Genomic DNA, 12,459 nt, shown 5'->3' with positions numbered 1-12,459 from the left:
GAGTTCCCGAGGAGGGGTCTAGAATCAGAGCCCGGAAAACCACAGGTGCAGTGACATGGGGGGCGGGGGGACGGGATGGACCAAGGAGCTCATAGGAGGGCACCTGCAGAGGCCAAAGAGGAGGGAGCAGCAGCGCTGCCGGGCAGGGGCTCCAGGAGAAGGTGGAACGCCCTGGGGAGGGCCGGAGGTCCCTGAGCAGCACCGCGGTACACCATCGCCCTGCACTCCCCCGTGGGAGCTTCCCAGCCTGGCTGCAGGAGGTGGGGCGGGGGGCAGAGAAGCCACAGAGCACGTGTCAGGGTTCCGTGGACAGGTCACGCAGCCCCCTCCAACTCCAGTGGCCACCACGGGGCGAGACAGCAGCCAACATAGCACCTGGGGGCACCAGGGTGATCAAATCACATCTTCAAAGAAACTCCAAGGTCCTTCCTGGACTAACCCCCTTCAATATTTCATACTGTCTGGTGGCTCTGGGTGTGCACAAAAGTGACAGGAAAAGGGTTTCCTGACCACTGCCAGGCCCCCCGGCAGCCGGCAGGCTCCAGGGCAGGGACATACCGTCCCCCCCGGCAGGAGCCGGAGGCCCAGCCAGGCCCCAGGCCAACGCAGGTCCTCGGCATTAGCGCCTTCGATGCCGGACGTCACGTACGGCCAGCCCGCCCATCTGTTACCCAGTGGGCGATTATGTCTGTCATCACAATGACTAAACCCAACTGAAGAGAAACGCTCTCCATCCACTTGAAGAGTCTCAACTTTTGGGAGTTGATCTTGATCTTGATCTTTCATCTTATTCTCAATCTCTAATTACATAAAACTCCAAACACACAGAGAAGTTGAGAACGTAACACAACAAAGCGCGGTGGCCACGGCCCACCTTCCCTTAACCCACCGACGTTTGCCTGCCTGCCCGCTTAGGACCAAGACCTACGTCATCACTCAGCAGCCTTGTCACGAAGAGGCCCAAATGGAAACTGTTTTCCCACCTAAACTCCAAGTGGTCCCGGGTCGCGATGAAAGATGTGCGGTCAGGCCCCAGTGCAGCACCATACGTACGGGTTTCCCATGAGGACTTCGGGTGCGCAGTACTCAATAGTCCCACAAAACGTATGAAACAGCCTGCCCTTCTCCAAGTAGGCAGCGGAGCCGAAGTCGATCAGCTTGATGGTAAAGTCCTCCGCGATCACAATGTTCTCGTCTTTGATGTCGCGGTGAATGATGCTCTTCGAGCGCAGGTACCCCACCGCCGTCACCAGCTGCAATCAGGGGCACAGGGACTTTTTAAGAAAGCAATTCAAGTAAAACATGCATCTAAAATAAGGACTAACTCGAAAACAAGACAAAACAACAAAGAAAAACACCCCTTGTCTAATTGCTAATGAACTAGTGGCAGGAAAGAACCCTGGACATGCGGACCCAATCCAGCTCAGCAGGGGTGGCGCAAGTCCAGGTGGGGTGCTCAACGTGGCTGGCCTGATTCACCCACCGGCAGCAGCACCAGCCAGTATGGGATTCCTCTTTAAAATTTCATTATTCTCGGGCGCCTGGGTGGCTCAGTCGGTTGAGCGTCTGACTTCGGCTCAGGTCATGATCCCGGGGTCCTGGGATCGAGTCCCACATCGGGCTCCCTGCTCGGCGGGAAGCCTGCTTCTCCCTCTCCCACTCCTCCTGCTTGTGTTCCCTTTCTCACTGTCTCTCTCTGTCAAAAAATAAAATAAAATCTTTCGAAAAAAAAAAAGAAAAAGAAAATGAAAAGACAGGGGCCCCTGTGTGGCTCAGTGGGTAAAGTATCCAACTCTTGATTTCAGCTCAGGTCATGATCTCGGGGTCCTGGGATCGAGCCCCACATCGGGCTCCCTGCTCTGCGGGAAGCCTGCTTCTCCCTCTCCCTCTGCCACTCCCCCTGCTCATGCTCTCTGTCTCTCTCTCTCTTATTCTCTCAAATAAATAAATAAAATCTGTAAAAAAAAGTCAATTCTCATTATCAGCGATATAGACACTCAGCACATTGTTAAGTATACAACACACTATCGTTGGCTGTGAAACGGGATTTTGTGGGTATAACTGATGCTTCATGCCCTCTAACAGCCCACGTGTCCCCAGCACAAATACGTGATTCTCGGGTTCTCTCCATGTGCTACAGACAAGCGTCACTCACCCCACAACACAGGACTGACAATCTTGGAAGGAAGGGCAGACTGACCACAAGCAGAAGCTACAAAGACATGTGGTTTGGGCGTGAAATGGCAGGCGGCCCTAGAGAAAGACTGAATGTCTTCGGTTCACATGGAAGGAAAGTGCCTTGCCCAGAGTTCACGCCGCGGTTAGGGGCAGAGATGAGAGCAGAGCCAAATCTCCAAACCCCCACCTCAGGGCTCTAGCGGCTTCTCAGAGGGCAGCCCTGGGCGTCAGCCACACCGGCCCCAACGTGTGCAGGATTCTTATCCATGTGCACGTAAAGTAATTCCCCTGGAGATGGGCTTTGTTCCAGCAAATCAAGTGCAACAGTCTCCACTCTGGAAGGGAACAGTGACTTATTGTGACCTGCTGTACGGGAGAAGCCTACACCACACATCCGATGACAGACATGAACCAAAGGAAGCTTTTGGTTAAGTTTAAATAAGATAAGTAAAGTTTCTGACTGCATTCACAATTTGGACACCAATTATACCAGTCAACATAGTGTCTTCATGGACATAGTCATTTTGATTAGAGACAATTTTATATTTACAAATGAATACCCTTGAATAAGAGGCTATATAGTTAATGGTGGGTTAACTGTGCCCAATTAATTAACTGACAACTAGTAAATACATATTTATATGTGCACATATGCAAACACATACATATCTGCATTCTGATTTATACACATTTATATACACCCATGCATGCACACAGATACACACATGTGCACGCCCATACACTCACACGTGTGTACACAAACACACAGATACATCCATGTGTACACACACACATGCCAGGGTCCAGCTGGGAACAGAAGCCGTGTACTAATTGGAATGTGGAAAGTTTCACAGAGGTTTACTAATTCGCAGCAAGGGATTCATCACAAAGGTCTGAAGAGAACCTGAGTCCGGGCAGAGAAGCCAGTCCTCCTGCAGGCCCTCCAGCACCCTGGCTACACGGGAGGGCTGGTCGTTAGCAGCCTGAGGCACTTGGAGCTGAGCAGGCAGCAGTGTGCTGGTAAATGGCCCTGTATTATAGACACTGGTGTATGATGATGCTTTTCTATAAAATTGCGAGTCCCTGTTTACATATGATAGCACTTACATATATAAATTTACAGAGAGGCTATAGATACTTCTTGCAAAATTATAAAGTATGGGACACTGTAATTACCAAATCAATGGCCCCAGAATTAACAACTGAGAGACAGCAGCTTTTAACAGGTGACTCTTACTAGACACAGTCTGCTTGCCGTGAAGATTTCAGACACAAATTTTTGCCACGCATTACAGTAGATGGGTCTATAATCTTGCAACACAGAAAGAGGGAGCAGAACCATGATGCCTGAAACTTATAGGGAGGTGCCTCAGAAATCCAGTAGCTTCTGGGAATTTATAGCTCTGAGTAAGAAATGTCAACTTATGGAAACTGGCATTAGACATGGAGTCCTCATCAGGAAACAATCAGTGAGCAAATCTGAGAACAGTTCTATCCCCTTCCCAGGTATTTCTCCATTGTTTCCAGGGAGCTAGGAATAGTCTAGGATGAAACCATCACCTTCTCCTAAAAACTCAAAACAGGAACAATTTGGTCCCCTTCACCCCCTACCCAACCTCTCTGTCTCCCAGGACGCCTATTTTGCTCATCACTCTCCCGTTCCAACAAAATAATAAATGGACAAAATCAACACACAGACAGGAAAGAGACCAAAATACATACTGTAAAACAAGATTGCTAGAATCTCAACCTTTACTGATTGCCTCAATTAACTGGACAGCTACCACCTACTGAGCCCTTACCGTGTGCGGGACCGCACCACACAGAGTGAGCGTCTCAGAGGCTCTCTCTGACCAAACAGCCTTCCCTTGTCAGCCCTATAATGATCCCTGCCCACAGATGAGCAATGGTTCCCTGCAGAGAGACGGCTCAGATCAGATGCACAGGCCTCAAAGCCTAACCTGATAGCTTTGTTGGATAAGTTTTGCAACTGGTGTGGATACTGTATGAACATAAAAAAACTTGAATCATTAAACATACTTCCCTCGTCAGTCCAGGATGGCATCTGGCCTCCCACATATATCTTGATATATACCTTACTCCATAAAATCCAAACTCTGAAGGCTAGACCCTCGCTCACAGAGATAAGTGTGTATGAACCACGTAGCCCTGAAGCCTCGGGACCCCGTGCCCAAGCCCAGGATCTCCCCAGCACGGCTCTGGCCTGCTCACTTGTCGGAAGATGTAACTTGCCAGGGGCTCGTCAAGGCTGGGGTGGCGGTCAATGAATGCAAACAGGTCCAGGCCGGAGCCGTGCTTCTCCATCACAAGCTGAAAGAACCCTTGGTTTTCAAATACGTCCAACACCTGGAAAAAGACAAAGTCAGGTCTGGGCCTGCTGAGATGCCCTCAGTACAACATATTTAACAACTTCTCACGTGAGTGATGTCAGGACACCACTAAATGAGAAATGGCACTCCACCTTGATGATATTGGCGTGGTCCACCCTGGACAGAATTGCAATCTCTAAAGTAACTTTTCCAAGTTTGGGATCCTCGATCCAACAATCTTCCAAAACCTTCTCCTTCTTAATAAACTTTACCACCACCTAGGAGGAAGACAGAGGGGAGAAGTAACCGCCAGCATGCCTCCAGCATCCTGTCGAACATGGCGCCCACTGCTCGCTCAGTGTAGACGCAACCCCCACATGTGCCTCCCCTGACTCCCAGGGATGGGAGAGAAGCAGCCCAGGAGCGCCCCTGCCCCCCACACAGCACGAGGGGCAGAGAGGTGCTGCAGCAGCTGCTGACAAGGCCCAGGAGACCGAAGGCATGGTGGAGGGGCTGCGAACCTGGCCCGAGCCCTTGCAGCACCCCCATGTCACAACCGAGGACTGGTGCCCTGACAGAGGAAATGAAAGAGGAAGCCCGAGAACTGGATTAACACAGATCAAGGCCGTCACCCACATCAGCTGGGAGCTAAGGGGAGCCTGGCAAGACCAACGGACACAGGCAAACACAGAGAAACACATCACTGCCCAGGACGACGGGGAGTGTCACAGGGCGGAGACGCCGGGCACCACTCAGCAGAGCACATTCTGTCAGGAAGGGACAGGCATGTGGCGGAGGGGCACACGGTGAGCAGGAACTGCAGGCCAGGCCCTCCCCACGCTTCAGCTGGAGACCCCACAAGATGACCCACGAGCCCCGCCGACGAGCTCATTGTCCACGGGTGGGGTGAGGGCGGCCAACACACGGCGTGCACTGTGGATCAGGCGAGCAGGGAGAGGGGCCCGCCCGAGGGGCTGCCGGGCAGCGGGAGGGGAGTGCACACAGGTGGGCAGCACAGGGGTGCAGGCAGTCGGCCAGCACCAAGGCAGGAGGGGCAGGGAGAAGCACCCGCAGCGCCCAGTCAGGCCTCACAGTGACCACAGATGGCTTAGCGCCAGCCATCAATGCTGACCAGTGGTCAAATCCTGAAGATCGTGTGAAGAGAGGGCCCCGTGAGTCCACAGGCCAGGGGAGACACGTGACAGTAGGCAAAAGCAGAAGGGCAGCAAGGCTGACGTCCCAGCGCCCGGGAGCGTGGCCAGGTGGGGAGACGCAGAGGCTGCGGCTGGAGGCAGAAGTGCGCACCGCCGGTCCCTCTGCAGGGTTCGAGGAGGCGAGAAGGCTGCCACGAGCTCCAACACACACCTACAGGGGGCTTCAGGGGAAAGTACAGAGCGAGAAAGAAGGAGAAGGATTAACAGAACAGAAGGTAAAGAAAGCTTTAAACGTTCAGATCAAAGTCTTACCAAGCATCAAGCAAGAATAAATAACGCACACACAGAAATATATCCTGGGGAAGTTTCCGAAGTCCAAAGATTAAAAGAAATTCAGAAAGAAAAAACATCAGGTTGCTTTTCAAAAGCATGCTGGAGGACACAGAGCTGGCGCTCACGCGCTCGGAGAGAACCACGCGGATCACCACTAACACGCGGGAGAAACAAACCAGTCAGAATACGTGTGAGGACATGTGTCGCCCACACGCCCATCAGTAACCAATATTCCAGCAAATGAAAATTAGACACAAGAAAGGGAAGAAACCGGATGTGGAAATAAGGCAGATTTCAGAAACTCACCAAAAACCACAGAACACACTGAGAGAAATGTAAAGATCTAAACACTTGGAAAGACACCCAGGTCATGGGTCACGTGAAGATGGCGGTGCCACCAAGTGCCCCGCAGACTGAGACTCCAGAACCGCACTCAGTCCCCCAACGGTGGCCTCTCCCTCGCGGGCCATGTTCTGACAGGCCGCTTTCCGGGATCATTTGTGGGCCTGGTAATACGGAAGCTGGCATCTCTGTGCTCTGAGACACAAAAAGACTCCTGTGTTTCTTTTCAAACCAAGAGAAGAGTTCCCAGGCTTCTTTCTTCTTCCTTTAGGTCTGGCGGTCTACAGAAACCCTGTAGTCTATCAGGTCCCTGACTCAGCCAAGAATGAGACCTACCTCACGGAGAGTAGAGACAGCAACAGAACCTTGAGAATTAAACCCCCTATGAACCCATGATAGCAGGAGAGGCAGACGCCATGGCCTCCGGAAGGTGGGCTCAGAAGACGCGCCCGGGAAGCGCCCTGTTACTCAGTAACGGCCCAACATGCGGGAAATATAGCCAAATTAACTCGCAGAAAGTACAAGAAGACAAGACAAATATTTGACAAATAAAGCAGACAGTTCTTTGACAAGTCTAGCAACAGCGAGACTAGAGGGTGGACACAAGAATTAGGGCAGCCTGGGGAACAGGGTCAGCCGCGGACATACGGTCAAACGCGCTGATGGGCAAAAACGCTGCCACCTCTGCAGGCCTCTTGTAACTTGGACATAAAAAAAGAAAAGAAAGAAAACTGATGCATGAATATAAATGAAAAAAAATCCCGAGTAAAAATGTTAGCAAACCGAATTCAGCAGTGCATTACAAGAATATTAAAACCTAACCGAGGATTGGTTCTCCGGATATGATTTGATTGGTGTTATTCATTATATTAGTAAAGGAAACCAGGGTCTGATCATCTCAACAGATGCTGAAAAGACATCTGATAGAACTCAACACTCATTTTTCAAGAAAAATTTCAGTGAGCTGAAAATAAGAGGAAATATCCCCAGCAGAAGGTCTCCATCAAGAACAGAACGGGGCGCCTGGGTGGCTCAGTCAGTTGAGCATCTGCCTTCAGCTCAGATCACAATCCCAGGGTCCTGGGATCGAGCCCCGCATCGGGCTCCCTGCTCGGCGGGAAGCCTGCTTCTCCCTCTCCCACTCCCCCTGCTTGTGTTCCCTCTCTCGCTGTGTCTCTCTCTGTCAAATAAATAAATAAATAAAATCTTTAGATGTGACCAGGCAGGAGAGCCGGCAGCACGCCTGCTCCTGAGCACGGCCCTGCAGGTCCCAGAGGCCGGCGGGCTATGATGGCCACTCACCTAGAACCTTGAAGGACCCACTGAAAACATGTTAGAGCCTGGCAGACCGGCACAGGTGTGTGCGGTGTTAACGCCACCGGCAGCCGGTAGAGCAGTAAGTGATCAGGCCCCGCAGCGGTCAGGAGACCGCATGCGTGCTCGGCCGCCCAGACTCAGCAGGCAGCACGGGGACACGCGGGCAGGGGCAGGGTATCTGCGGTATTTGCTGGGATGAGCAGGACTGTCACCACGTTGATTCCCTCAAATCACAAAATGCTCAATTACAAACGCAATCCCAACAGGACTTGGGAGGAGGGCGGCGAGGTCTCAGCCTGAAAGTCAAGCCCTGACATCAGCCTCTGGGTGAAAGGGCACAGTGTGCGGCCCAGCGTGCGTGTGAAGTGGCGAGCAGGATGACCGGGCGTGAACGCATGCGCTGCCGGAAGGGCCCTCCAGGGCCAGACTCCGACCCGGGCCGGCCCGTGTGCTTGGCACTACACAGAGGACTCCTCTGTCACGGCCATCTCAGGAGTCTAGACCCAAAGGCACTGAGGCCAGGGCTGCACCTGAGCGGGGCCCCCACTACTGAACGCGGCCCGAGAGCCACAGCACCTCCTTGTTGGCTTCCTTGTCCACTGCAGTCCAGACGAAGCCAAAGGCCCCACTGCCCAGGGGGCTCAGCGTGCTGTACTTGCGGGAGTATGCGCCCTCGCAGGCTGCCGGCCCCTCCAGCTCCACAGCCCTGGGGGGCTCCTCGAACCAGGGCTTGCTTCTGAGCATCTGTGGATGAAACGGGAGGCCTAAGGGGCCACGCGTGACCCAAGAAAGAAAGGGAACAGCAAGCAGACTCCTGTCATCGGCCCCCTGTCCCCATGCCCCAGGGGGGCTGGCCTGAGAAGTGCTCTCCACATCCACCCAAACTGGCACACACGCCAAGACCCCACCCTGCATGTGGGGCAAACTCAGGTTTAAAACCCCACGTATGGTTTCAGACTTACCCACAATACCAGCAGGCAGGGTGGAAAAGGCCCCAGATGGCTCCTCCTCCCAACCCAGAAGAAGCAGAGAGAAAGGGAGAGAGAGATGCCAGGCAGGATCCCTTCCCACACCACAAGGCGGGTACAAGGCAGAAGCCGCGCGCAGGCCCCCACCTCCCCCATGCTGGGTTCAGAAAGCTCGCACACGGAGTGGCTGGAGCTGGGCAGGCTGGCCAGGAGCAGACGGGCCCGCGTGGCCGAGTCCCGGCGGCTGTGCAGCAGGTCCTTCATGAGCCAGCAGCAGAACAGGGTTGCGGAGCCTTGGAGCTCCACCCGCTTCACCTCAAACTGCACACCTGGGCAGAGGAAGTGGGGTCAGCAGGGTGGCGTCACGGCGAAGGAGGCACATCCTCCCAGAGCGCACGCGAGGGGCAGGGCGGGGGCATCCACACTCGGACGGGGGCAAAGCCCAGAGACCCACATTCAACCCCGCCCCCAACCCCGCACCGTGTCTGCCTCCAGCCTCGACCACAGCAACACACACGGACGTACGTACAAGGCACAGTTTCACGCAAGTGCATGTGTTTTTACACAGCCTCCAAGGTATATGCCAAAACAAACGGGGTTATATTTTGGGGGCATTTACAGGTGATCTTGTGTTTTTGTTGGCATTTTCTAGTCTTTCTACAGATAACACAGTACTTGCATAACTCTTTAAAGTTTAGGAGGAAAGCCTTAGTAATCAACATTCTGAAATCAGCAGTAAGGACACAACTGGCTAATGTGGCACGGATCTGCTAAGTTAGTAAAATACAGGGGCGCCTGGGTGGTTCAGTCGGTGAAGCGTCTGCCTTGGGCTCAGGTCATGATCCCTGGGTCCTGGGATCCAGTCCCGCATGGGGCTCCCTGCTCGGCGCGGAGTCTGCTTCTCCCTCTGCCTGCCACTCCCTCTGCTTGTGTTTGCTCTCTCCCTCTCTCCCCCTCTCTCTCTGGGTCAAATAGATAAAAAAAAATCTTAAAAAAAAAAAAGAAGTTAGGAAAATATAAAGTACAACAAAAATAATCAACTCCAAGGGGCAAGTGAAGGGGCCTGATCCCGAGCAAGCGCACCCGACAGCACGGCAGCCTAAAGCCCAGCACAGGAGGGGCCGCCCCAGGCAACCACGGTGCACGCAGTGGCTTCCAAGGAGGGACACAGAGGCAGCTGGGACCTCAAGCTGCACCCTTCCCAGGCACAGGCACTTATAACCCTAATTTTCAAGAGATGAGCTATCACTACAGAACCCTAACGTTGCTACCAAAACGATTCAGGGGTTGCAGCCGCATCAGACCCCAGGACAAGGAAGGCCCGGCCCCCGGCCACACTGTGCTCCTACAGGGGCTCCAGGGCACAGCCCCCCACACGTACTCAGCTGGGCTCCATCCCGGTGGTAGCAGCTGCCGGCGTAGGTCCCCTCCTGGATCTCCTGCTGCACGCGGGTACCCCCAGATGTTGCCGGGCTGTCCCCTCTCACAGGTGTGGAGGTGACCTGGAAACTCAACCTGGGCTCCTCTGTGGGGCACACATCTGCGGGGCCAGCCCCCGGCGTGGGAAGGACACAGGCTGGGCTCTCTCTGCCACTCACTTCATAGTGTTCTGAGGATACCAGACACGTCTCGGAGGGCTCTACTTGATGGGGCCCCAGACGGCTCTCGCAAAACTGCCGAGCCTCCCCAAGATCGAAGTAAGTGCCGGTCAGGAGCAACAATTCTCGGTCATCCAGAACATCTGATCTCCGCCGGTGCAGACCACTCATGTCTACATCAGAGCCTGCCGGCGAAGGAGACGGCGTCCCCACAAGCTCAGACGCAGTGCAGGAACAGCTGGAGGAAGTTCGATCTGTCCGTTCATTGTAAAAGAGTTCCTTGAGGTTCCAGGAAAATGAATTCCCATCAGCCTCCTGGGCTGGCGCTGCATCCAGCACACCAGGGAGGTCTGTGGCCAGAGCATAGTAGGCCGAGGAGCTGCCTGCTCGGCTGCACAGGGCCCTGCTTCCTGGGTCGCACAAGGACACAGGGGCAGAGAATTGGGGGCGCTCTTCTGGGGCCAGCTTGGTGTAAGAGACACCCAGTGGTTCCACGAGGCTCAACTTGGACAGCTGCTCCTTAATTAAGCAAGTCTGTAGCTCCTCGCGGTCATTCTCCACGGCCACCCACGGCTCATCCAGAGTAGGCATCAAAAACGGGAGTCGTGCTGTCCTGGGGGGGCTTCCTGACTGCGTGCTCTGCTCACCCCGATATCCAGGGCAGGGCATCAAGAGACCCTCCCCTGCCAGCTGGCCTGTGGCATGGGGCTCGGGCATGATGGTATCAGCCCGATGGTTCGAATTGCGGGCACTGCTCAAGCTTGTCCACTCCAACTGTGCCTCATACAGGCTACACATTTCAGCATGCCTGCTCCTATCCTCAGATCCTTCATGGGAGGCAGACATCCATGTGTGCACTGGGTGAGACCCGCTTCTTCCTACAAGGTCCTGTCTGAGGCTTTCTGGGGCTGCAGGTTCCTCTTTCTCCAAGAGAGCATTCGGCTGGTCATCGGCTGATGACTGTTGGCTATGGGCTGGTGCGCTTCCCTCCGGGATGTCTCGCTGGTCCTTGGGTGACAACCATTCCTGGGCTGGTGCGCTTCCTTCCAGGATGTCTCCCTGGTCCTCGGGTGAAGACCATTCCTGGGCTGGTGCGTTTCCTTCCGGGATGTCTCCCTGGTCCTTGGGTGACAACCATTCCTGGGCTGGTGCGCTTCCTTCCGGGATGTCTCCCCGGTCCTCGGGTGAAGACCATTCCTGGGCTGGTGCGCTTCCTTCCGGGATGTCTCCCTGGTCCTCGGGTGACGACCATTCCTGGGCTGGCGGGCTTCCTTCCGGGATGTCTCCCTGGTCCTCGGGTGACAACCATTCCTGGGCTGGTGCGCTTCCTTCCGGGGTGTCTCCCTGGTCCTCGGGTGAAGACCATTCCTGGGCTGGTGCATTTCCTTCCGGGATGTCTCCCCGGTCCTCGGGTGAAGACCATTCCTGGGCTGGTGCGCTTCCTTCCGGGATGTCTCCCTGGTCCTCGAGTGACGACCATTCCTGGGCTGGCGGGCTTCCTTCCGGGATGTCTCCCTGGTCCTCGGGTGACGACCATTCCTGGGCTGGTGCGCTTCCTTCCGGGGTGTCTCCCTGGTCCTCGGGTGACGACCATTCCTGGGCTGGCGGACTTCCTTCTGGGATGCTGTCCACTCTGAGAATTATAACATGGATGATATAGTTATTTAGGGACCATAGAAGAATCAAAAGAAGAGATCACATGGATCCCCCTCTATTAAAGACAAAGCATTTAACACCATAAACTATGACCAACTCACAGATAAATCGTCATTTAGCAATGACTTAGTACTGAGCACCCAGGACCATGTCCTCAGGGCTTTGGTCAGCATTTTCGTTTCACAATGAGTGGGGCTCCCTGACAGCTATGCAGCCGGCCTCGGCCTACCCACAAGGTGCCTGGGGGGAGGGGCGGAAGAAAGCAAAGAGACTGTGCATTCTGTGCACCGTGCAGTGGTGACATGTGAAATGGTGATATGTGACTGGCTACAAATGCCATCAGAGGTCACAGCTGACAGGGAACCAAGGCTGGTACAAGAAGGAGGGGGCCGAAAGAGCAAGGGCTCATGGGGGGTGGGGGCTAACTAGTTCCTAAGAGCCAGGACACAAGCCCACAAGCATGCTCAGCATGGAGGCCACTGAGGGAGAGGCCACCTCAGAGCCGAAGGGCAATCACAGAGCCGAGGGCGCTAGGTAGAGACCCCCTCCTCTGCAGTGGGCCTGGCCATGGTGGCCCCACATG

The 12,459-nt window shown here is 54.5% G+C and overlaps 1 protein-coding gene across 5 annotated transcripts in view; it reads right to left on the bottom strand.

Annotated features, from left to right (window-relative positions):
* Nucleotides 1–12,459, bottom strand: part of PASK (PAS domain containing serine/threonine kinase) — a 38,733-nt gene that overhangs the window by 3,648 nt on the left and 22,626 nt on the right. For 3 of the 5 annotated variants that reach the window (XR_015767822.1, XM_088021454.1, XM_088021456.1), the window contains exons 10-15: nt 10,004–11,853; nt 8,770–8,951; nt 8,231–8,398; nt 4,661–4,786; nt 4,411–4,545; nt 1,054–1,253 (exon numbers count right to left, since the gene is read on the bottom strand). Coding sequence is in view for 4 of the 5 variants with exons in the window: in XM_088021454.1 (XP_087877580.1) it covers nt 1,054–1,253; nt 4,411–4,545; nt 4,661–4,786; nt 8,231–8,398; nt 8,770–8,951; nt 10,004–11,853 (2,661 nt within the window). In the remaining variant the exon portion in view is untranslated. Of the gene's footprint in view, nt 1–1,053; nt 1,254–1,326; nt 1,697–4,410; nt 4,546–4,660; nt 4,787–8,230; nt 8,399–8,769; nt 8,952–10,003; nt 11,854–12,459 lie in introns of those variants that run through there. The other 2 variants (XM_088021455.1, XM_088021457.1) reach the window with 2 other exon arrangements.

The sequence above is a fragment of the Eumetopias jubatus genome, unplaced genomic scaffold, assembly GCF_037043125.1.
Source record: "Eumetopias jubatus isolate StellerSeaLion01/CBP00866 unplaced genomic scaffold, mEumJub1_p1.0 scaffold_3, whole genome shotgun sequence".
NCBI classification, from domain to species: Eukaryota; Metazoa; Chordata; class Mammalia; order Carnivora; family Otariidae; genus Eumetopias; species Eumetopias jubatus.
Note: the sequence above shows the minus strand (reverse complement) of the source record. Positions and strands in the feature narration are given on the sequence as shown.